At 39.6% G+C, this 24,612-nt stretch overlaps 2 protein-coding genes across 2 annotated transcripts; both read left to right on the forward strand.

Annotated features, from left to right (window-relative positions):
- Nucleotides 1-21: 21 nt before the first annotated feature.
- On the forward strand, nt 22-11,336 carry atg3 (autophagy related 3). Its single transcript, XM_084574108.1, has 12 exons — nt 22-243; nt 539-580; nt 675-724; nt 3,924-3,994; nt 4,967-5,074; nt 6,301-6,356; nt 6,616-6,697; nt 6,790-6,824; nt 7,382-7,534; nt 8,390-8,517; nt 9,625-9,693; nt 9,792-11,336. The coding sequence occupies exons 1-12, from the start codon at nt 172-174 to the stop codon at nt 9,871-9,873; spliced, it is 948 nt and encodes a 315-aa protein (XP_084430234.1). The 5' UTR covers nt 22-171; the 3' UTR covers nt 9,874-11,336.
- An 828-nt stretch (nt 11,337-12,164) lies between these two features.
- Nucleotides 12,165-24,515, forward strand: slc19a2 (solute carrier family 19 member 2). The gene is made up of 6 exons (XM_084574227.1): nt 12,165-12,304; nt 17,240-17,776; nt 17,887-18,133; nt 19,514-19,706; nt 21,182-21,323; nt 21,456-24,515. Exons 1-6 carry the CDS (start codon nt 12,182-12,184, stop codon nt 21,612-21,614), a joined length of 1,401 nt encoding a protein of 466 aa, XP_084430353.1. The 5' UTR covers nt 12,165-12,181; the 3' UTR covers nt 21,615-24,515.
- The last annotated feature ends 97 nt before the right edge of the window (nt 24,516-24,612 follow it).

Below are 24,612 nucleotides of genomic sequence, written 5' to 3' on the forward strand. Positions count from 1 at the left end.
CGAGAGTGCGAATCAGGAAGTGTCAGAAGAAGGAGTATCATGTGATTAGCTCTTGCTGGCACTCTTCCTGAGCAGCTATGTGAGAGGGGAAAAAAAATAATAATATTGAGATTTTTACAGTACGGTATTTTTAGTAGTAGCTCTGGTTTAATTAAGGAGGAATTTCCCAACATGCAAAACGTCATAAACACAGTGAAAGGAACTGCTCTGGGAGTGGCGGAGTTTCTCACTCCTGTACTGAAGGTAAACTCACGTTACACGAGCTAGCTTGTTGATGGTTGTAGCTAGAGTGAGGCGACATAAACAGGTGACCAGCGTTGTCCGGTACGGTACTCGTATATGTCCTGTTTAGTTAGAAGCTAATACTGAAGACTATTAGACGGTTCATGGAATATCCAGCTAAATCAATGGCTTCGCACAGCTCTGTTAAATGGCGTTAGCACCACTTCTGTTTACAGCTGAGATTATATACCACAGAGCTGGTATGCTATATTTGAAAGTGCTGGGTGATACAGTTATGTTTTGTTATTAATCGCAGGAGTCCAAATTCAAAGAGACTGGAGTCATTACACCAGAAGAGGTGAGAATATACATGACAAAGAGTCAACCACATTTTTTATTTTTTTTTTGCTTGCTTATCTGCAAACGTTTACTGTGGCATTTCTGCGTTTTAGTTTGTAGCAGCCGGAGATCACTTGGTTCATCACTGCCCCACATGGAAATGGTAAGTCCCTACTTACTGATTCAAGCTTGATTTATACTACCGCTGCACGCTGAGTGCCTATTGTAGGGGCCTGAATTATTTACAGTACCGCTGTACTCAACGTGCAAAGGGTATGCTGGTGTTTCTGTATTGTTATGTAATTACGCCACCAGAAGATTAGGTACCGACTGGTCTGCTGTGTTGAGTTTCACTCGGCACTTCACACAATGGAACTGAGCGTCTCATCTTTGAGTTGAAGTAAATAAATGTGGATTAGCAGTTATGCGCGATTTAAGGCTCGTTTACTGCGTAACCTGCGCACATAGCCAGCACCGGTGAGCCTCATAAGTAGGCTTGGGTATCGAGTATCGAGAATCGATTGGAACCGGGACTAGCTTTGCGATTTTCCCGGAATCGTTCAAAAGTTTAATTTTCGATTCCTAGTTTCGATTCCCAGTCCGCCGACCGGAAGAAGAAACCGCTGAACACCAACGAAGAAGCGTCTAACGCCTAAACTTTTTTTGACCCTGCCTCTTAAAAGAATCGGAATCGAGAATCGTTAGGAACCGGAATCGAAACAAGGAATCGGAATCGGAATCGTTCAAATTCAAACGATACCCAACCCTACTCATAAATCTGGCTCACTCTATAACAACTAGGGATGTAACGATACACTCAACCCACGACTCGATACGGTTCACGATTTTTTTGTTCACGATACGATTTTCTCACGATTTTATTTATTTTATTTTTTTTTACAGAAACTCTGTAAAACAGTTTGTGTCCTCTTATAAAAAGTGCAACTCACATGGTCCTCTTAAACAACAAAATACATGAAAAATATCTCCTTTCTTTAGAAACAATCTCACAAGTAAACTGGTGTAGGGCTGCAACTAACGATTATTTTAATAATCGATTAATCTGTCGATTATTTTTTCGATTAATCGATGAATCGGACAAAAAAAAGCAACCCTTTATTCAAAAACAGCTGACAGAGCAGAAAGTGCATAAACGGGTTGCTCCTTGAACATCTCTGAGCTGTTAAAGTAATCATTTAAAAAATTATTCATTCAATCATTTTAAAAAAAATCGGTAGAGTCTGCAGTTCGCCTCATAAGGATTGTTCAGCATGTTTCAGCTAATCAACGAAATCACTTCGTTCAAGCTGTAACAGCCAGTGTTTTACATGGGGCAGTACCAGTTTACGCCACACGGCGGCGCCTCCTTTGTTTTCATCGCTTAGTTCAGCAGGTGTCACTCTTGTTGCATCCGTCTCTTTTTTTTGACTTCCTCCATCTCCGCAATGTGGACGCTGGCGTATTTTGTAATATGCCGTGAGACGCTTGCTACTTCAGTTGAAGCATACTACTAGCAAACGTGGCTAAGCTTCTCTCCAACGTCACGTTACAAAGCCAGCAATCATTAAACTTACATCTTGCCCATTTCCCAAGTTGGCAACGAGGTTCATGTGACAGAAGAAGTCTCGAATCCAAAAGGCATAAATACATATCGCTAACAAACGCTACGTGACAAAAAAAATCTCCCCGCTTCGCCTGCGCTGTACGACCGTACCATACCCGGTGCAGCAACACATTACAAACCAGGCTGAACACTGGATTCCACTTCCAGGTCTCATTTGTAGTTTAATTTCGGCGTACTGCACCTTGGATGACTTAGGTTGTACTGATTTCTCCGCCTCCGCCATGTTTCAAACCAACGGTCTCTCCGATGGTCTTTCCTCGACGTCCGCTCCGCGCTCAACTCAACTTTTTTTTTATACAACAAACATCTCCGTGGCATAATAATCGTGCGACACAACGAATCGATAATAAAATTCGTTGCCAACTCTTTTAATAATCGAATTTTATCGATTTTATCGATTCGTTGTTGCAGCCCTGAACTGGTGTTAACTGGTGAGATTCAATATCTTAAATAACAAAAGAATATAAAATCTTGACCAAAAAAAGAGGTCCTTTCTTTACAGAAACACTGTTAAATACTGTTTTTGTGTCTTATGAAAAAAGTGCAACTGAAGTAGTTATTCACTTAAATAACAAAGACTACTGGATTTTATAACGGGATGCGGTGTCTTGGCTCCAGCGTGTTCATCAACAGCCGAAAGCCCTCATTTTAAACAACGGAAAATGGCCTCAAATCTTTTCCAATAAACGTAACCTATTTCTAAAAAAAAGAAGAAAAAAAACATATCCTACTTCTCTCGCATTCGCGATTCATTCTTTCTGTCAACCGGTGCGAATCGTCACGCATTTGTACCGATTTTTAATCGTGTCACGATGCATCGTTACATCCCTAATAACAACCAACCCAAATGCTAGTGCTGTACCATTTTTGCCAGTCAACTTCATGCTTCACTTTCTGCATCCAGCTTCACTTCAACAATGTCAACTGAAACTTTTGCCAAAAGTGAGCCAAAAGTTTGCAGAAATTAAGCCGAACACGAGTCACACAAATGTTTGTATCTCTGAACCTCTTTAGTTAACCGTGTTACATCTTTGTTCATCCGAAACAATCAATTCAGAGTGCGGAGATGGAGTAGCAGCCGGAAATACTAAAGTGGAAACGCCAAGTACCGAGTGGATCAATCACAGCTCTTGCGGTCTGCTTGCTGTGCCGTGTAGTTACATTTCTGGGAAGGTGCATGTCAGGCTACAGGGTTAGGGTGGACCTACGAAGAGCTGTGATTGGTCCGCTTGGTAGTTGCATATTTCCGCCTTTCCTCAATTGTATTTTTTTGAATAAAGATGGAACACATCGAGGAAAGTTTAATAGAGGAGGTTTCGGAGATACATCACAGATGGTTGTTTGACTCGTTTTAGGCAAACTTTCAGGGAAATTTTCAGAAGTTGTCTCTGTTCTTCTTTTTGGATTTCACACTACAGTGTAATTTCACACTTGGAGAAACCCAGGTTGCATCACACCATGTGCTGTGTTGTCATCCTGAAACTGAGACATCAAGGTTATTATTTTTTTTAGTATTGCAAATGTTATGTCCAACACATTTCAAATATTTTGGAGCATCAAAAGTCGGACACTGTATTGACATTTTTATTAGAAAATGATGACGTGTTTTAAACGTTAGTACAAACTATTACCAAGACAAAAGCAAATGACTTATAACAGTATAATGGATACATTCATTTCTTTAATCTAAAAGTTTTTTTATACATATATATATATATATATATTTGTGTCCTTTCAGGGCCTCTGGAGAAGAAGTTAAGGTGAAGCCATATTTGCCCCAAGACAAACAGTTTCTCTTGACTCGCAATGGTAAGAGAACGATGTAACCCTGACTTCATACACTTTGTCACATTAGCAAGTTGTATGTTCTCATTATTTGCGATAACACATTCTAATATTTCATTAGACCACCTTTAGCTTTGATTACAGCACGCATTCACTGTGTTTCAGTAAGCTTCTGCAATGTCACAAGATCTTTTTCCATCCGGTGTTGCATTCATTTTTCACCAAGATCTTGTATTGATGATTGAGAGTCCCAAGGATTCTCTATGGGGTTAAGGTCTTTATTCTGTGGAGGCCAATCCATGTGTGACGATGGTTCCTCACTATCCTTCCAGTTTTTAATAATGTGTTGGACAGCTCTTAACCCAATTTTAGTGGTTTCTGCAATCTCCTTAGATGTTTTCTCTGATTGATGCATGCGTCTTTTCCACAACCACAGGATGGTTGTTTAATCGATAAAATGTTACTCATTGCACCAGTTGGGGTTAAATAACTTGTTGCCAGCTGAAAAATAATTGCCCATGCAGTAATTATAGTAGACTCGTACCTATTTGCTTAGTTAAATACAGGCGGCGACTTTTTTGTTTTGGCCAGGCAGTGTATTACACACTTGAAGAATACACGCACACCAACACTGGAGAGTAAGACGCAATACCTGAAAGATGTTTCTGTTCTGCTTTTTTATTTCTGTTTCTATTTCGTTTAGATTTGTGTGATTTTTATTTCTTTGTGCATATGCAAATCGTGTGCATTACCAATTTTTCCTTTAACTAGTCATTTTCAATGCCATTGGTTGCAGCATCATCAGATAGCTGTAATCCTGTCTTATTTCTTTATCTTAAATGTTGCAGCCACTAGAACACACACACATACACGCATATATATATATATATATATAGGAAAAATCCACTCCATTGTTGCCTTATTGCTGAAATTGTTGCTAAACTTCAGTGAGATCCGATATATTCCCCTGTTTTATAACTCTGTATGTTTTTGCAGTTCCTTGTTACAAACGCTGCAAACAAATGGAGTATTCAGACGAGCTGGAAGCCATCATAGAGGAGGATGACGGCGACGGGGGCTGGGTGGATACTTACCACAATTCAGGTTGGACACTGTCTCTCGACATATCCATATGTTCCAGTAGCAACCCACAACCCACAGAACATGCACTTCCCCACCACAATGACTCAGTTTCTCTTCATTAGCAAGCCTTTGATCCAAGTTGAATATTTGTGATGATTTATTTTACATTTACATTTTGAAAAAAACTTTATCAAATTAAAATCTAAAAAATATTTGTGCAATTTTTTTTCTATGGTGCCTGTAGACATTTAACTATTTAAACTGTACACATTAACGTATCAGAGATTAGAGGTGTGACGTTCGCGAACGAACCGTATCTATTGACTGGCTCTTTAAAACGAAGAATGGGAACCGAGTCACAGTTGTGAGCTGTTTCACACAGATATGCACATTAGCTGCTGCTTTGCTACTCCACTGAGCGAGACGGTTTTGTTGACGGAAGTGGTATAGTGGTGACTATAGCAGTGGACCTGGGTTCGATTTCCGGTCAACGCAAATGTGTTTACCGAATTTCTCACACGATAAATAAATAAATAAATATATTTTAGATATAGATAGACTCAGATATTCCTCCAAGAGACTGGGATGCCGAAGTCTGAATGATTCTGATCCAAATCTTACCCTATCACAGTGCTTGTTTCGAGGATAAAATGAGTTACCCCCAGGCTGGCATCTTAAAAATAAGTAAATATCAAAATGAGCCAGTCTTTTGAACAGCTCTTTGAAAGGAACAGATCCATAAGATCCAGCTCAGTTCAAACAGCCATAAATCCCATCTCTATCAAAGATATTAAACAACACAGAGGCAATAGAGTCATGCCAGTTCCTAAGACAGCAGTCAGAGTTGCACATTTGTCTTGCTCAAGTGTGTTCAATTTCCTCTCTTGCACCTCTCTTGTCCTTTCCTCTCTGCACTTTGTAAATACAATCTGCAGTTCAGCTAACTAGTCACTGTCAGTCATGACTTCTCAGTTCATCTGGTTAATGCAAATGCTTTTGCTTTTTGTTTCTGAGCCATTGTAAAAAAAAAAAAAAAAAAAACGTTTAGTGGTATAGCCTTGTTGGACCCCATGTTGAATAATGATGTTTTTCTTACACACACTGCACATATACGGTAATAGACAACATAATTACAGGAGTGTGTTGTGTTTTAGATACATTGAAATAAATACATTTCAAAAGTATATTGAGACCTTAAAATGTGGTGAGGTTTCTGAAGTTTGAAAGATGATGTGAATGTGTTTCAGCAAGTGTGTTAGGAGTCACAGATGCCGTGCGAGAAATTTCCCTGGACAATAACAAGGTATGTCGATTCGAAGTTCCAAAACTCCAGATGTCAATTATCATTTAATGTGACGACAGTTTTGAATTACAGTGTGAAACCAAGACAGTGTGGAGGTTTACAGTCAGTTTTCTAGCCTGCAACAAATGATAAAGCTCACCCAAATCACTAAAAACTTGCAGGAGTAAGAGTTTACTTTAAAAAAAAAAAAGACTGTCAGCCATTTTTAAGCAGTGCTTAAAGAGTGCAGTTAAAATGCTTTGAATCCAAATTTCTTCAGGACAAAAACATGAATGCCAAGTCTGCAGCATGTTGTGAAGACGATGATGAAGATGAAGATGGAGAAGCAGCAGATATGGAAGGTATTCATATCGTACTGATCTCTTAGCAGTAACAACGCTGTTATTTTATTTCTCTCAAACTCATCATGTGGCTGTCTTTTTTTTTTTTTTAGAATACGAGGAAAGTGGTCTGCTGGAAACAGATGAGGTTTGTTGAGACCATTGTGTTTATTGCATAGACTGTATATAAATATGGACAACGCGTCCCCACTTCCTTGCATTGTTCAAAATGACGTTAGTTTCCTGGGCCTACGGGCGGCGACATCGTGCAATATTGGACTCAGAGTGCGCAGTAATGTTGGAAATGTTGGACTATACACTGTACTTATTTATTTTTTCCAACTCTCATGGTCCCACAGGACCACTTCATGGAACTGTTGGAATGGCGACTAGTAGTCCTCATGATGTCACTAACTGAAATCAAACTTAGCAGAAAAATGGGCACTTGAGTATGCATTGAATATTATATTGACTACCTAAAACGACAGAAACCATCCTTACCAAAACCAAAAATTTCACATGTATTTTTGTTTTAGTTTGTCCCAAGTACCAGCCAGTGCTCCAGCCAGCTACCGGAGAGAGAGCTCTACGTGCTTTGGCTTCACTTTTGAGGAGCTGTTCCTTTGTCCATCTTTATTTACAGTCTGTGGTTTATTATGTTATCCAATGTTCAGTGACAACCTGACTCTCCTCTCCTTCTTCTAGGCAACCCTGGACACCAGTAAAATGGTAGAAACTAAAGCCAAAGCAGAGCCTGGAAGTGAAGATGCCATCCTTCAGACAAGAACATATGACCTGTACATCACGTATGATAAATACTACCAGACCCCTCGACTCTGGCTGTTTGGATATGATGAAGTACGTACCTGGAAAAAGGCTTCTGGTTTTATTCAAATTATAGAAAAATCTGAAGGCCATCTGTCATTTTGACAGATTGCAATTCACACCCCTGACCACTTGGTGGCGAGTGGCGTTATTTATTGGCTCTTGTCGCTAATCGCAGTTTGCATTCCGAACATCGCGGAACTTTTGACAGTGCACGATTTCCTGGTAAACTGATTATACTGATGCACACGTCAGAGCTCGGGTAACCATAGACATAGACATTCATTCATTCATTCATCTTCTGTAACCGCTTGTTCCTGTTAAGGGTCGCAGGGTCTGCTGGAGCCTATCCCAGCTGACATAGATACTGTATATATATATATACAGTGTATACCAAAATGGAGGAATCAGATGAAAGCACATTGCTAGGAATGATGGAAGGCAAATTTTATCTTAAAAAAACAACCCGATGGAAGCCTTGATAAAAGCGGAGTTTTGTGTAAATTGTGCAAAAAAATAAAAATAAATAAAAGTTTGCATACCACCGAAGCACTGCACCCTACGGTGCCATCTAAGAGCTTTTCGCGCTAGCAGTCCCAGTCCGAGTACGGACAAGACTGTCGGCAGCCCAATTTTTTTTAACAATTTAAAGTCAATACTGTTCTGAAAAACTACTTAAAGTTAATTAACATTTAATGAAAAATAAATAAATGCCATTGAATATGTCATTATATATATATAACTGTGAAATAACTGTTATTTAACTGTTAAGGTTATTTTTCTTTATACTAGTTGTTTCTAGTACTTCTTATGCTTTAACACAAATAGTTGAGAAAGATTCCAAACCAAAACTAAAATCAGTTTGTTTGTGTCGCCATATCTTAACAGGACAGACAACCGCTGACTGTAGAACAGATGTACGAGGACATTAGCCAGGACCACGTGAAGAAGACGGTCACCATTGAGAACCACCCCCACCTTCCTCCACCTGCCATGTGCTCCGTCCACCCCTGCAGGTGAGAAAGACTTTTAGGCTTTGTATGGAGGTTTAGAGCGATTATTGTTGAGGTTTTCTGCGTGCAAAATTCTAGCCGTTAAAATACTAACTAATGGGTAACAAAGGTTCAGTACGTTCATTACACTGCTGATCACAAGACAGTAATGTGTTATTTCTAAATCACCATTTATGTTTGTATTGTATTGAATGTCTTTTAAAATTACTGTCAGAGGTGGGCAGTAATGTGTTACGTTTTAGAGATGTGACAAATATCACATGATATAGCTATCACATAGCTGTCTTTCAAACAGTTGATCTGGATTTGATTCCCAGTCAATGCTAAGGTCTTTGCAGAGATTTCCCACAGGATAAATAAAGTCTCTACCCAGAATCAAAATTTTTCGCACTCGGGTAGCCTACCATTATAACATATATTGGTGGGATGTCTAAGTTTGAACGATTCTGATCCAAATCTTACACTATCATTCCTCCCACTCATTATTTCCCTGATAAAATAAGTTACCACCGGGCTGAAATCTTAAAACTAACTAAATATCAAAGTTAGCCAGTCTTTTGATCGGCTCTATCTGTTCACACTAGGTTCCTAGGATCGTTTGTTTTAAAGAGCCGTTCAGTGGATTCGGTTCGTTTGCGAACGTCACAACCCTACGTAGCAGACGAGAAATGAAAACACATGAAAAAATGCCAGAGGCAACTGTCTCCAATGTTAATACTGAAGAGGACAAACACCACAAGCCTCTTAACACGAAAAATAAATGAAATAAAAAAGGTGAAAAGTGATATTTGGAAATACCAGAATTTTCAGATACTGTAATTTTATATATTTTTTTGTCTGACTGATTACATAATTTCTTAAAAATAAATCAGACATTACAATCAGTTACTCAGTACTTGAGTAGTCTCACCAAATATTTTTTTGCTCGAGTAATTACTTGAGTAATTTATTGGATGACAACTTTTTACTTCTACTTGAGTAATAATATTTGGAAGTAACACTACTCTTACTCGAGTACAGTTTTAGACTAACCCTACCCACCTCTGCCCCCCTCCCCAGAATACATATGTAGCTCAGTGTGGTATTTGGCTTTTGTGACTTTGCTTCCAGACATGCCGAAGTGATGAAAAAGATCATCGAGACTGTGGCAGAAGGAGGAGGAGAGCTGGGAGTTCACATGTATCCTTTCATGGCAATAACTTGATAAAATGGTTAAAAAGTTGTGGTTACTTACCTTCTTGCTCCCGTGTTTTTTTTTCTTAACTGACATTTTTCAGGTATCTTCTGATATTCCTCAAGTTTGTGCAGGCTGTCATTCCCACAATAGAATATGATTACACAAGACACTTTACCATGTAGCTTCATATGTATCGGCCTAATACATAATGTGTCCACAGAAAGATCAGAGATTATATCTGCCCTGCTTTGTGGAGTGTTTGTGTTACTCAAAGATGCTTTATTGAGTACAGTACACGGGATGGCAATGTATGTGACAAAAATCCTCAGTTGAAAGAACAGTCTTGCTTTTTTTTCTTTCTTAAACATGCTTGTTTAATACAAACCCCAGAAGAGAAGAACATCAGCATCAGTTTCATATTTGTATAGTACAAGTTCATCAAATTTCGATCCTCATTTTGATCAGATACAGTTTGAGCTGTTGACTGGCGTTTTTAGAAGTATTTTTCCCCTCTATTTCAGTCTTTGCGTTAATCTAGGCTAACCCTATTTGTGGACATTTGTGCGCAGACTCGCAGATATGAAACTGATGTCTAACTTCTCACATCACTTTGGCTAAGACTGCAGACAAGGCTACGTCTTAAAAGTCAGAATGTAGCTCTGAAGCTTCTCTCCAGGTTGAATGTTGTGGGTCGAGGTAAAGGAAATATGGCCGTGCGAAGGAAAAAGATTCTATAAAACAGACATGTTCCCAGTGTAAGCATTAAAATCTACAATTCATGCTCAGCTTTGGAGTATTTGACACAGATATCAAGATGTAATGCTACCGAAGAAGCCGGAAACACTGGTATTTTCTCCCCTTATACCGCTGTTGCTAGCATTCGTTTGTGTCCACCTGATGAATGTAACTGCTATGTTCACACTCCGTTTATCTCTGCTTTGGTTTCCACTACTTTAGCTAATAAAGTCTCCTGTTGTCCTTTGTTGTTTGTTCTCAGTCTACAAATAATATTCATTCAGACGGCTATCTATCTATCTATCTATCTAACCTGTCTCTGAGCCTAACTAAACGGCATCGATCGAAGCCTCTCGATTATTCAGATTGTTCACATGCGGCTTTTATTATTGTTTCCCTTCTAACGCACTTTGCGGAACTTCATCATTCTTAATCAGCTCTTCATACCAGTTTGTCTTAATACATTGAATGTGTTGATGACGGAACATGTTCATCCTCTTGTTGTTGGCTAATAAGCAGCGTTTTGCGTTTTAATTCAGCCATTTTTTCCCCCCGAGTCTTGCTTCTACAAGGTTTGATGTATTACTACTCCTTACTGTGTCTAAGATTTCCGTGGCCTCCATAGTGCTACATGCAAAGATTCACTATTTGTTTCACAAAGCAAATAGAAACGGTGTGCTTAACAATACAATCCTTCAATATTATTGACTGCTTTGTTTATATTTTCGTGAATTCTAACCTATATTGGCTTATTGCAGTAACATGTTTCAGACGGCACAACAAAATAAAGCATCTAAATCCGTGATCTGCGCTCTACTTTTTCTGTTGCCTGGGTAACCATTACCTCTGTACCTGTGCCTGTTGGCCTCGTGATGTACATTCATCAAATAAAGGAGTTTCTCAAACAGAATTCTGTCTTTATATTTGTTTGTTCCCTGGAAGAGAGGTGGTGAAATCAGTCAGTTAATGATAGCTAAAGCTGTGATGAATTTCTTTTTCAGCTGGAGGTGCTAGTACACCACTCGAAGCAGATGCAGACCAAATGCACTAACAAAAAAAAATGATGCATTACAATAGGGGTGTCAAACTCATTTTAGTCTAGGGGCCACATACTGCACAATTTGATCTTAAGTAATGATGAACTGTTGATAATTGCATAATAACCTATACGTAATGACAATTTCAGATTTGTTCCATTTGTTTTAGTGCAGAGAAGAACAAGTAAACATGTTTACATTTAATAAACTATCATTTCTTAAGAAAAATAAGATCAGTTTGGGCACATTGCTGCCTGCTGTTTAGTCCTGGGTCTTATTTGTTGTGTTCTGTCCACTTCTCTTACTAAAACAGTGGACAAATTAGAGATAGCAGTTGCGGGCCAGATTAGACCCTCTGGTGGGCCGCTTTTGACCCGCGGGCCGTATGTTTGACACATGTGCATTACAAGATGCGCTGTTATAATCACATGGCAAACACTTCCCGTATCAACTTTGTGTGGAAGATCAATACAAATATACAATATTATATAATCAGTATTCTAACAAATACCGGCCAAGGAGTTCAAATCTCGCCAGAGTGTGCTGCTGATGCAACCATTCTCATTGACTTATCATTCTCTGGACCGGCTGTCGCAATCACAGATCGGAATACTCTTAAGGGCGGGGCTTATGGAGCCACCCACGTGACACAGCGGAAGTTATTTAAACGCGCCGTCCCTGCACGCGTTCGTGCAGTGTAGGTCAAGTGTTGTCCAATATGTCTCTGTTTTACCCGACGCTGCTGCTCTGTGTATACGGTTTCTTTTCCAACCTACGACCGTCGGAGCCTTTTCTGACCGCCTACCTTATGGGACCGGATAAGAACCTAACAGAGAGTCAGGTGAGTTAGCTTAACATTCAGCAGTAGGTGCGTGCATGTTGCGTCACATTTGAACTTGACTGATACAACAGCTAAAAATATTAACAAGCTATTTTTGCATAGGCCGTGCTTTGACAAACTTTTTATAATTTGACAGATATGTTCCTCTTCCCGAGATAAAAAAAAAACAGGTTAGGTGTAACTGATGTTAGGTTAGAGTAAGTTTGGTATCCCTCCAACAACATGGTTATGCGCGATTTATAGTGCAGCTGCACGTTGACAGCGTTGCTACAACGTTGCCCCGGACCCTACGCAGGACCCTACGCAGGACCCTACGCTGTAACCTGATGCCCCCCTTCATGACATATGACATGTGTCTATGCACCCCCCTCCCCCCAATGACGGTTGTGATTGCTCCAAAATAGATTTCCTTAGTCGCGTGACTCAGCAGCGGACGAGTACAAAAAGTTTTCCTTTTGTCAGGCTCACATATACGGAAGAGTATTGCTGCCACACTGTAGAAAAAAAAAAAGGCTCAATTACATGAAAGTTTCTTGTTATAACATGATATTTTTCACGTTTTAACAAGATAAGTATCACGTTATTTCGTGAAATTATCACGTTATTACATGAAATTATCACGTTATTTCATGATAATGATATTTTCATGTTATAACGTGAAAATATGTTATTTCAAGATATATTTTCACGTTATAACGTGAAAATATCATTATCATGAAATAACGTGATAGTTTCATGTAAAAACGTGAAAATATTTTATCTTGAAATAACATGATATTTTCACGTTATAACATGAAAATATCATTATCATGAAATAACGTGATAATTTCATGAAATAACATGATAATTTCATGTAATAACGTGATACTTATCATGTTAAAACGTGAAAAATATCATGTTATAACAAGAAACTTTCATGTAATTACATAATATTGAGCCTTTTTTTTTCTACAGTGTGGCAGCAATACGCTTCCGTACACATACAACATCTAGTCCAGTGGTTCTCAACCTTTTTGGGGTCCTGGACCCCCTACATATATACAATTTGATAGAAACAGCATTTTAAATTGCATTATTCACTCTTTGGGGCAAATATGAGCTTTCAGATGTAACTTCCACAACAAAAAAAAATCATACACATGCAGTATCTTCTTGGCATAATGTAGCATAACAGCATAGTTATGCAGTTTCCAGAAATGATTTTGCGCCCCCCTAAACTCGGACAATTTTTGCATGAAAAAGTTAGCAAAGTTAGCACAAATGGAAATATGGATTTGAATTTAAAACCAAATCGTCACCTTAATCAAATATATTATATATATATTAATATTGAGTTGTTAAATCTTTTGGTGATCTGATTCATTTTTAATTCAGACTGTTTAACAAAATATCTTCCATTATTTACCACTTTCTGTTTTGACTGAAGGTTTAGATTTGCAATCAATTTTTGGCTTTGACACAGAGAAAAGATCCCGATTAATGGACCGACGGTACAGTTGACTCAGCGTAGAAGAAGAGCAACAGAGTGAACCAGTGGCTCACGAGCGCCCTCTTCCATGAGGCAGAAGTACTGGCTGCCTCATATCGTGCTTTTTCAGTGCGATTTAATGTCAGATCAACAAGACTAAATATGTAACACTCATACATGAAATACATTAACTAGGCTATGGAAGGTTAGGACACATGATAAAAATGTACACAACCAATATATTGATGGCATACAGAGAGTTAGCCACAGGCACGCGCCATGGACACGAGCCGAACGCAGTTTGTGAGAGATTGCTCGGCTCGGCTTGGCTCGGCTCGCTGACTCAACTCACGTCGCTCCCTATGGTCGCTCTCTATGTTCACACAAGAAATACATAAATTCAGCGATTTTGACTATAAAAAATTTAAAAAAATCATACAGAATTTGCACTTATAGCCAACTTATATCAGACCAATGGACAAATAGTATAATTTATTTTATCAATAGTATAATTTATTTTATCGTCATTACTTTTCATGATAGGTGAGGCTGCTTCGTCCGAAACAAGCGGTCTTTTTTTCATTTGAGCAATGTCTCCATGTTGTCAAGGTGAAACGTTGTCGTCTTCTTTCTTCTTCTTTGTGTAGTGCTTATCATGTCGTTTGTTTGTAACATTTGCATAATTTCAAGCGCTAACCTGAACCTTGCAACCGATGAGTTTTACCACATCAGCTTCCTGCAAATATTTCACAATAAAAGCATTATTAAGAAATGAATGGTGTATGCCCACAAACACTAGGGGGCTCATAATTTGAAAAGAATGCAGATCCTGTTAAGTTTGTATTAACAGCGTCATGCAGCAACTTTAACAATGCAAACGGGTGCGAGATCTCTTATTAAATAAATACAATGAATTACACTTGTGAAACAGATGGAATTAGAGAAAAAAAAGTCACGTTACCCTCTGTAGTTTAGGTAGATAAAGGTCTCAGTCACATTTGAATAAAGTAATAATTTTTATATAAATGTCATAGGATCTTTTTAAAAAATATATTTTATTTTCGCGGACCCCTTGCAATTACACCACGGACCACTAGGGGTCCGCGGACCCCCGGTTGAGAATCAATGATCTAGTCAGAGGTCTTCTCTTTGTTCTCTTCTGCAGTCATTTTAGTGAAACTAACTGTTAATACACAATATTTAAGTGTGAAGTCACAAGTTTCTTAAAGATACATGTGGATTGTGTCATAATTATGTTGTAACTATTTTAGAGAAGTGTAGGGACGCTCGGTGTGGAGGCTTGGGGGATACCAGCCATACCAACTGAAAACACCAATGTTTTCAAAATTAACTTTTTTTTTTTCAACTGCAGGTCCAGGCATGCTCGCCTTGGACAGAAAAAAAACCTTGTGAAATCTGTTGGGATTTCTGATTAATCTTAAAATAATTACCACCTTCAACTTCTAGTCTCCGATTAGTTAGAACATTTGTCTTTTTTTTTTTTGTTGAAGTTGCTACAGGGAGTACCATTTAAGACACAAATAGATGCAATGTAGCTGTTGCACATTTCCTTGACATCTACTTTAAATCATATTTGGCTTTCCCTCTCCGCAATGAAATAGTTTGAGTCTCCAAGGTCATTGCTCTGTGTGGTTATGGTGTACCGCAAGGAAGTGTGTTTGGATTTCTGTGTATTGCATTTAGTACCAGTCAAAAGTTCGGACACACCTTCTCATTCAATGTTTTTTTCTTTTTTCTTTTTTTATCATTTATAAACAAAAATGTTTATATGCACCAAAATATGTTTTATATTTTTTCATTCTTTTAAGTAGCTATCTTTGCGTTTGCTGACAGCTTTGTGCATACTTTGTATTCTTTAAATCTGCTTCATGAGGTGGTCACTTTGTGTGTGTATTTTGCAAAGGTAGGGTTAGTAAGGAAAGGTTAGTACACAGTTCTCTGCAGTGAGTGGCCCTATATGACTGCTGTTCTAGTGCATATTATGGCAAGAACCACTTAACTACAGTGGGTAACGAGAAACAACTGTTCATCATCACTTAGTAACAAGAAGGTCCATCAATCTGGAAAAATGTAAGCACTTTGAATTGCAGTCACGAAAAACATGAAATGCTATGAGGAAAAACTGTCTCTCAAAGATCGCCCCAGGAAAGGAAGACCAAGAGATATCTCTGCTGAAGAGGATAAATTTATTTGAGTAACCAACCTCAGAAATTGCAAATTAACAGCACCCCAGATTAGGACCATCCTAAATGAGCATTCAAGTTGTAAACACGCCTCAGCATGTTCAGAGGAGACTATTTGAATCAGGCCTTCTTGATCAAATTGCTGTTTGTCAGGCTGCTGGTGACATAGTTGGTGATTTATTAAAACAGTTCAAGGCTCACTTAATCAGCATGGCTACCACAGCATCCTGCAGCAACACACTATCCTATCTGGGTTGCCTATGACCCCAAACACACCTCCAGACAATGTAAGGGCTATTTGATCAAGAAGAAGAGTGATGGAGTGTTTCTTCAGACAGCCTGGCTTCCGTCCTGCACATGCACATGTCAGGTTCACTTCTACTTTCTTGCCCACGCTACGAAAACTCCCACAAATTATGCAATCATGAGTCCAGGAATGGAGGGTGAGTCTGTCTTGGAAGGTCAATTGATTGAGGGCTTACTTAATTGTGTAACAATCATGTGGTTTATTTGAACAATTCCTGGAAAGGGGTGGTAACTAACATAACATTTAATATTTATTTGAAAAATTTAGATTCCACTAGAGCAGTAGATTTTTTTTCTGTAGAAAGAACCTTGACAATAATTAGCTTTTCCAGAGTCAGAGCATTACTATATATTTTTTTCATAGCATAGACTGTATATAAATATGGACAACGCATCCCCACTTCCGTGCATTGACCAAGCTGACGCCATTTTCCTGGGGATGCTGGCAGCGGCTTCTTGCAAGTTTGGAGCCGGACTCTGCACAGTATGGACCGAGAGGGGAGCCACATTATGGATGACTTGCCCACACTTCCGCCAGACTCACTATTTATTTATTTATTTATTTATTTCTACTCTCACATTCCTACAGGATTGCTTTATTGAGTGATTGACATAGCAACTGATAGTCATCATGAGGTCACATTCTGTTTCTATAGTGTCAAATAACTAAACTTATGAGAAAACTTGACACCTGAGTATGCATCAGCATTATATTAACTGCCTAAAATGACAGAAACCATCCTTGAAAAAAATGATTCCACATGTATTTTAGTGGTTTTATTTGGTCCATGTCCCATCCACTAGGGGGAGCTCTACTTGAGTTGGGTTCACTTTTGAGGAGGTGTGCTGTTGTTCTGTCTAAAGTTGTTGGATTTTAACAAAGACCTATAAAGCAGATTTGATACTGAGGAAATTGTAATGGAGCCAACTAAAGAAATTCAAATCTTTTATGTGCAGGTTGTCAGCGAAATCTATCCAGTATGGACGTATTCCTACCTGGTTTTGCTTTTCCCCATCTTCTTGGCCACCGATTACCTCCGCTATAAGCCTGTGTTGGTGCTGCAGGCCACCAGCTTTGTAGTTACCTACACTATGCTTTGGAAGACGAACGGCATAGTGGCCATGCAGCTCCTGGAGTTTTTCTTTGGGCTGGCCACAGCTTCAGATGTGGCCTACTACTCTTACATCTACAGCGTGGTAGAGCCGGCACAGTACCAGAGAGTGACGAGCTACTGCCGCAGCATTACTCTGTTTGGATCAGCCGCTGGATCTCTGATGGGTCAACTCCTCTATTCGGTGGCCAAAGTTCAGCTGCTCCACCTTGTCATCATTACACTGGCGTCAGCCGCTCTGGCCTTTGTTGCCCCCTGGTTTCTCCCCATGCCCAAGAGGAGCTTGTTCTTCCACGAGAGTTCAGGAGTAGCAGAAGAAAGCGTGGAGAGCGTAGAAGATTTGGAGAACAAGGAGCCTCTGAACAGGCAGGACGTCTCCACGGTGAGTGACCCCCTACTTTATCCAGCTAAAATCGGAGTCATGACGAGATTCATCTGTTAAACTAGGAATGAATTCACATAGCCCTCACTTGGTAATGTCTCTCTTTGCAGACGTCCAATTCCTCTGAGGCAGAAAGTCGTAGAAGCGGTTTAGTAGAGGTGTTGCGCAGGCTGTTCGATGACTTTGTGCAGTGCTATAAATGTCGGCCCTTGCTGGCCTGGTCACTGTGGTGGGCTCTGGCAACCTGTGGCTACCTCCAGATCATCAACTATGCTCAAGCACTGTGGGAGAAAGTTCGTCCATCCCAGGATTATGAAATCTATAATGGCTACGTGGAGACACTGTCCACTCTGCTCGGTAAGGCTGTTGGTTGCCACTGTAAATCTAAAAATTTAGGTCAATATAAGCAAAATTTGAGGTCTGGGTTAAAGTAATAATGATCACATTATTGTCTTCATAATTTTGATGTTGTAATGACGCAATGATCCTCTTTCTTCTTTCATCTCTTGCCTAAGGACACCTAGCCTGGTTGTTACCATCCTACGTACTTCCGCCCAAAATTTGATTTCGGTCTCGCACATAGTCTGGCACAATGTAATAGGAATCTGTCTCTGTAATGGGCGGATGCTTATTTTGAGGTTTAAAATCATTGGAGTTCCCTTAACCAATCAGCAACGTCTGGTAATGACGTATATTGTGCGCCGGAGTTCAGGCTCTTACGCTTACCACTTCCGCTTCCAGTTAAATAAATCAAACTTTTTCCCAAAGCCAGTTGGAAGGAGAGCTACGACGTCCTTGCCATTTATAAAATTGACAAGACGAGCCTCTTGTTCTGGTTTTAATTCCGTGATGCTCTCGAGAGTTGAGACAACTTCGCGGATGGCTTCTAGCGTCTCTTCCTCCGTCGCCATTGTTGCTATGCTGTTGAACTGCAAGCTTCGCTGGACTACAAGCAACTCGGCAGGCGAGTTCCGCGTCATCACTCAACTGTTGGCTGATTGGCGCGGTTACACGCGATCCGCGGAAGTGCAATTGGGCCAGACTCCGTGCGAGACCGAAATCAAATTTTGGGCGGAAACGTAGGATGGTAACGACCAGGCTAAAGGACACCTATCAAAGTGCTTAATAGGATTACCACAAGCAGTCAAATAACTGACAACCATCAACTAAGATCTTGCATTAAGATCCGATCTGGGCTATCCGATCCCAAGTGGCCAGTTTTAAGTACGCGTGTTCAGACCTGGCATTAACATGCGTCTCCAGATTATCTCCAGATCAGATCTCAGTTTTGCACTCTGTATGCAGATAATGTTAGTTAACATTTCCAAGCATAGTCATTAGTAATGAACAAACATCACTGAAGGTTATTTTGTCTTTACAGGCGATCATTTATAATAGTGGTCGTATGTTTTTTTTTTTTTGTTTGTTTTTTTCCCCGAATGAATGAGGCAAAACTCAGGACGCATTGTGTTCACACTACCAATGGAATGTGGTTTCTTATCTCTCAATCTCAATTCGTCCTGGGAGATCTTAATGCAAGGTCTAAACAGGCCCTAAATTTACCTGCTTGTGACAATCCTAACTGTACATCCCTGGTGAAAGATGGAGTTTGTTCATTAGACGTACAACTATTTAATAAAACCGTAAAATGGCTAAACTCAATGTGTAAAAGTCAGATGTAATGCATCGTATGAATGGAGAGTATTTGTGATTTGTGTTTGTTTTGCTGGTCTCCAGGTGCTTTGGCAGCTCTGCTGGTGGGCTGTCTGCCCGTGTCCTGGGCTGTATGGGGAGAGCTGGTTTTGTGCGCGCTCTCCTTGACAATGGCTGGGTGCGTGTTTGTCATGGACACACTGAACAACATCTGGCTGTGCTACGGCTCTTACGTTCTCTTTCGAACCATTTACATGCTACTCATCACCGTGGCCACGTGAGTACAGAATGAATTACTGCAATATTAATTGAGACTAATGAAAGACTTGAACATGAACAGGTATAAAGGGATGAATCCAAAAAACAAGCAGGGTCTTGGACTTCTAGAGTTTCTTAAAGACGTATCACCACTCATCCAAATAGCTGCTTCAGTTCTAAAAGGCTGGATGTCTAGGCTTCCTTAATGTCCTGTAGTTGGAAACCGTTTTGATCCTGTTTCCTTTCCCCAATCAGTGGTACTCGGCCGCAGATTCCAGTATCAACAAGTGAACGGCGGTGTAACTTTCTGCGTTCAGATGTTGAGACTGTGTAGTAAAAACTCATGAATCATACAGACACAGGGAGAACATGCGCATTCCGCACAGAGACTTGTTAGAGCACTGAATCTTCTTGTTGTGAGGGGACGGGGGTAACCACTGCACCACTATTCCGCCTACACTTTTCATGTTGGATTTAGTCATTTAGTTTACTCTATAATTTCACATCTGTTACAAATGAACATGTCCATAAAATACAGATCTGAAAACCAGAACAGATTAAGGAGACTCGCCACTACCAAATGTAATCCGAGTTTTGACAAAATGTTAAATTGAAATTTGCCACTTTCAGTTGTTTCTAGGAATCTCCCCTCTGGCTGATCTCTCAAATGCGATCTCAATCTTTTATGTGATCGGATCGCCAACGCCACTCAAACGCTTGGTTGACAGTGTGTCTTTTTAGCCAGTCGGGTTCATTTTTGTTTCCGTTTCCTGCTTCACTTTCAACAATGGCGACTGAAGTCATACAAATGTTTGCATCGCTGAACCTCCTCAGTTAACCTTTCCTCAATGTGTTCCATCTTTATTGATCCAAAACAATCAGTTCAAAAATTGTGGAGATGGAGAAGCAGCCAGAAATACTATAGTGGAAACACGTTACTACCAAGCGAGTTTGAGTTGTTGTGTATTGTGGGAGTTTGTTGCTTCACTCTGTCGTTGTTGTAGTAGTAGTTTTATTCAAAAACAACAATGGCGTTTAGCATTAAACAGTAATTATTCTTGACAAAAACCAAAGTAACCCCACTTCAGCTTTACTGTAATGGAGACCTGGGGGATTAGATCTTTACACAGCTGATCACTGACTCAAGAATTTATAGACCAAACCATTGTCATAAGATAAGGGCAGCATTTGAATATTTGAGGATAAGTGGTAATAGAAAATAAATGAATCGACTTCAGACACTTTCTTTTAAATCTTTACAGATAACTATAAAAAGTAAAGGGACTAGTGAAACGGGAGAACTTGTGAAATAGTAGTCCAGATTGCAGAAACCGGTGATTTACAATCTCACCGTCTCTTTGTGCAGACAATTTGAAAGTATGTCAAGCTCCACTTTCTTAATGTGCGGGAATACCAACAAATAAAGGAAAAATATGAACTCAAACCAAACCAATAAGCTTTGCTTATCAAATTTTCCTGTCGTTATCTGGTCAGGTATCAGATAGCGACCAGTCTCAGCATGCAGCGGTACGCTTTGGTGTTTGGAGTGAACACTTTTGTGGCTCTGGTGCTGCAGACCCTGCTGACGGTGGTGGTTGTGGACTCAGCTGGGCTCGGCCTGGATGTGTTCACACAGGTAAGGAAGCAACCCCCACCCCCCCATGATCATTTACCAGTTGCTTTTGACAACACATAGACAAGTGCAGTGAACCGTTTCAACTTCTGTATCATTTGTTTGATTGATGGGTGTCTTCTTACCTTCCCTCAGTTCCTCATCTACGGCTGCTACTTTGTGGCCATTTCAGTGATCTTCCTCCTCTCTGGACTTTACAAACTGGCCTCGAGGAGGCGTTCTAAGGGCAGCAGCCAAGCAGAAGAGTCGGAATCTCCTTCACTGGTGCTAGCTCCTGCAGATGGCATGCAATAATGCTGAGTATAATACCAATCAAAAGTTTGGACACACCTTCTCCTAGAGTGTTTTTTTTTTTACACAACACAATGCCATATGCATTTCCATAGTTTTGATGTTTCCATATAAATCTACAACAGGGATGGGCAACTGGCAGCCCCCGAAGTGGCCCTTAGATAAATTTTTGAAAATTATAAAACTGTATCCTCTGTGGCACTGAATCAGTTGTAATGACGCAGTTGGCCACTAGGAGGCCTCGTACACGCTTCCACCGGGTCTTCTCTACCAGTGAAGAAGAGATGTTGAGCCATGGGTAAGTGTAAAGGCAAACCTATGTGCTTAGTCTGCTTAGAGACGTTATCTGCCATGAAAGATTTCATTTTAAGTTGACGCTACAACACGTTGCACAAAGCTAAATACTAGAAGTATACTGAAGCTGCTATCGTAGCGGACCTCAAATCAAAAGTACACAAACAGCGACTTTATACCAGTGCCCACTGCTGAGTATACAGGGAAAATTTTAAACTCTTTCTTAGTGTAAAAATGCACAAATTAATTTAATAAATCACAGTAAGTGGTTATTTTTTTTTGTTTGCTTCAATAAGCACACACACACATACATATATACATACATATATATATGATCTAATTATACACACAAACATATTTAAAATGGCAGTTTTATCATATCTGGTTAAGTGCGCGGTCCTATGTGGCCCTCGGGTAGTGTCGATGAAAAATTGTGGCCCCCTCCATCATTTAGGTTGCCCATCCCTGATCTACAATGTAGAAAATAACAAAAGCAAAGAAAACCGTTCAATGAGAAGGAGTGGCCTGCATTTGTTATATTTTCTGCTTGAAACCCAAGCTGTATTTTGGCCACTAGGTGGTGAAAGACATGCAGATAGAGCTGACAATCATCAGCATATACATTAGCACAACTATTTTGTTTGATTTGTGACGAGGCAAAAAATTGTTGAATGTGTTTTTACATTTATTATGTCTTTTATTGTACACATTTTGGATACCATAATTTACATAGTCTGAGTTGAAGTATCGGTACAGTTTTTGTATCAGGTATATAACTACCTGTCATTAACACATCACAATTCTGTAGAAGCTTGAAGTGCACACAGCAGTTGATATACTACCTGAACAATTATTTGAACTGTTCAACTGTAGATTGAACTAAACATCTCAATGTTACTGTGGTTGGTGACAGTGCCTTAAAAGGTGGAGCTGCTTTCTTTTTTTGCTTTTCCGTTAGAAATGTCTCTTGTTTATTCCAATTATCATTGGAATTGTTGACAAGGCACAAGGGAGACTTGCTCGATATTATTAAGGTGGTCATAATGTTATGCCTGATTGGTGTGTGTGTGTGTATATACAGTATATACTGTATAACCAGACGAGTGTAGATCTGCTGACCAAAGTATTGTGTTGCACAAACCAAATTCATGCTGCTTAACGTCAGCACAACCTACTGATAGCAACACTAGTGCTTTGTAACTCTAACTCAAGTTAACTATCATGTCTTTCCCTGTAAGGATTCTAAACTTTAGAATGGTTACCTCAAGAAACCTTGTGAATGTCATTTGAGACACTTAGTAGACTGTGTGCCCTCTGTGATTGGTGAGTATGGTCATAGACCAAATCTTGAATGAACAGTTTACCTGCATAGTACTGAAGTATATGCAAGCACTATTTTGCCTAGATTTTGTATTTATCATGGTGTAATGGTGTATTTTGTTACATCTTGAAATGAACTATTTTTAAATAACTAATATGTATCTGGTGTTTTTTTTTTTTGTTTGTATTTTTTTTTCTGAAAACGAGTAAAAAGTTAAAGCTGTGGTAATGAATGAAATTTTGACTTGATTGCAAGATGAGTAGTTGGTATCATCAAGGTCATTACAATTCATCCTAAGGGGAATATTAAGTGTATAAATTTATTGTTTAAATATGGTTCTCTTAAATGTCATCATGGAACGAAGAATGCAGTGCCGCATTTTCCAGATCCGTAAATGACCATTACATGACTCAACTCAGTTATGATATGATTTGAAATTTAAATTTACACAATTCACAATTCGGTGGTCTAACCTTTAAAATGTATTTATCTGTTCAGTTCATTATCCTTTTATCCTAGAGAGTCGCGTGGGGCTAGAGCCGATCCCAGCTGTCATTGGGTGAGAGGCAGGGTACACCCTGGTTGCCAGTCTATCATGGTTCTAACACAGACAGACAAACAACCATTCACATGTATACCTACAGACAATTTAGACCAAGATCACCAGTTCGCCTAACAAGAACAAGCATGCCTTTGGACTATGGGAGAAACCATCAGTTGGCTGTTTCAAACCATAGACTTTGTAAAGATGGACAGCAGAACAGCTCCTCAAAAGTGAAGCCAAAGCAAGTAGAGCTCCCCCTGGTGGTTGGCTGCAGTATAGGTCATAAGCGCTAGTGGATAGGCCAAATTAAAACACTGAAAGGATGGTTAGTATAATGCCGGCAGTTTTTCTGATAAGTATCGTTGCCCATATCCCCGGGAAACTGGCATCAGTTTGATCAATTCAAGGAAGTGGGGACGCATTGTCCATATTTATATACAGTCCATGGTTCAAACCCTGGACCTTCTTGCTGTGAGGCGTAAGTGCTAACCACTATATTACACCGTGCTGTCCAGTTCAGTGTAGTTCGTTTTTTTTTGTTTGTTTTTTTTTTAACTGCAGGAACAGAAAAATGCTTTCTGATTGGTGGAAAAATGTAAACACTACGGTACCTTCTGCTGCCTAGACACGTACTTCTCACTCGACTGGATTGACAACTGCACCGCTCAAAATGACTGTTGTCACTGATCTGGAAACATTCAGAAATAAAGCAACGGACCGTTTCAACCAACATGAGCACCGCAGGCCCCTGAACATCTCAGGAAAAAGTCTGCCCTGGCACGTTCTAGGGCACATGTGAGGTTCTTGGGATACTTTGATATTTGTATTTGGAATGTACAAAA

This window comes from Chelon labrosus (assembly GCF_963514085.1).
Source record: "Chelon labrosus genome assembly, chromosome: 24".
Lineage (NCBI taxonomy): Eukaryota > Metazoa > Chordata > Actinopteri > Mugiliformes > Mugilidae > Chelon > Chelon labrosus.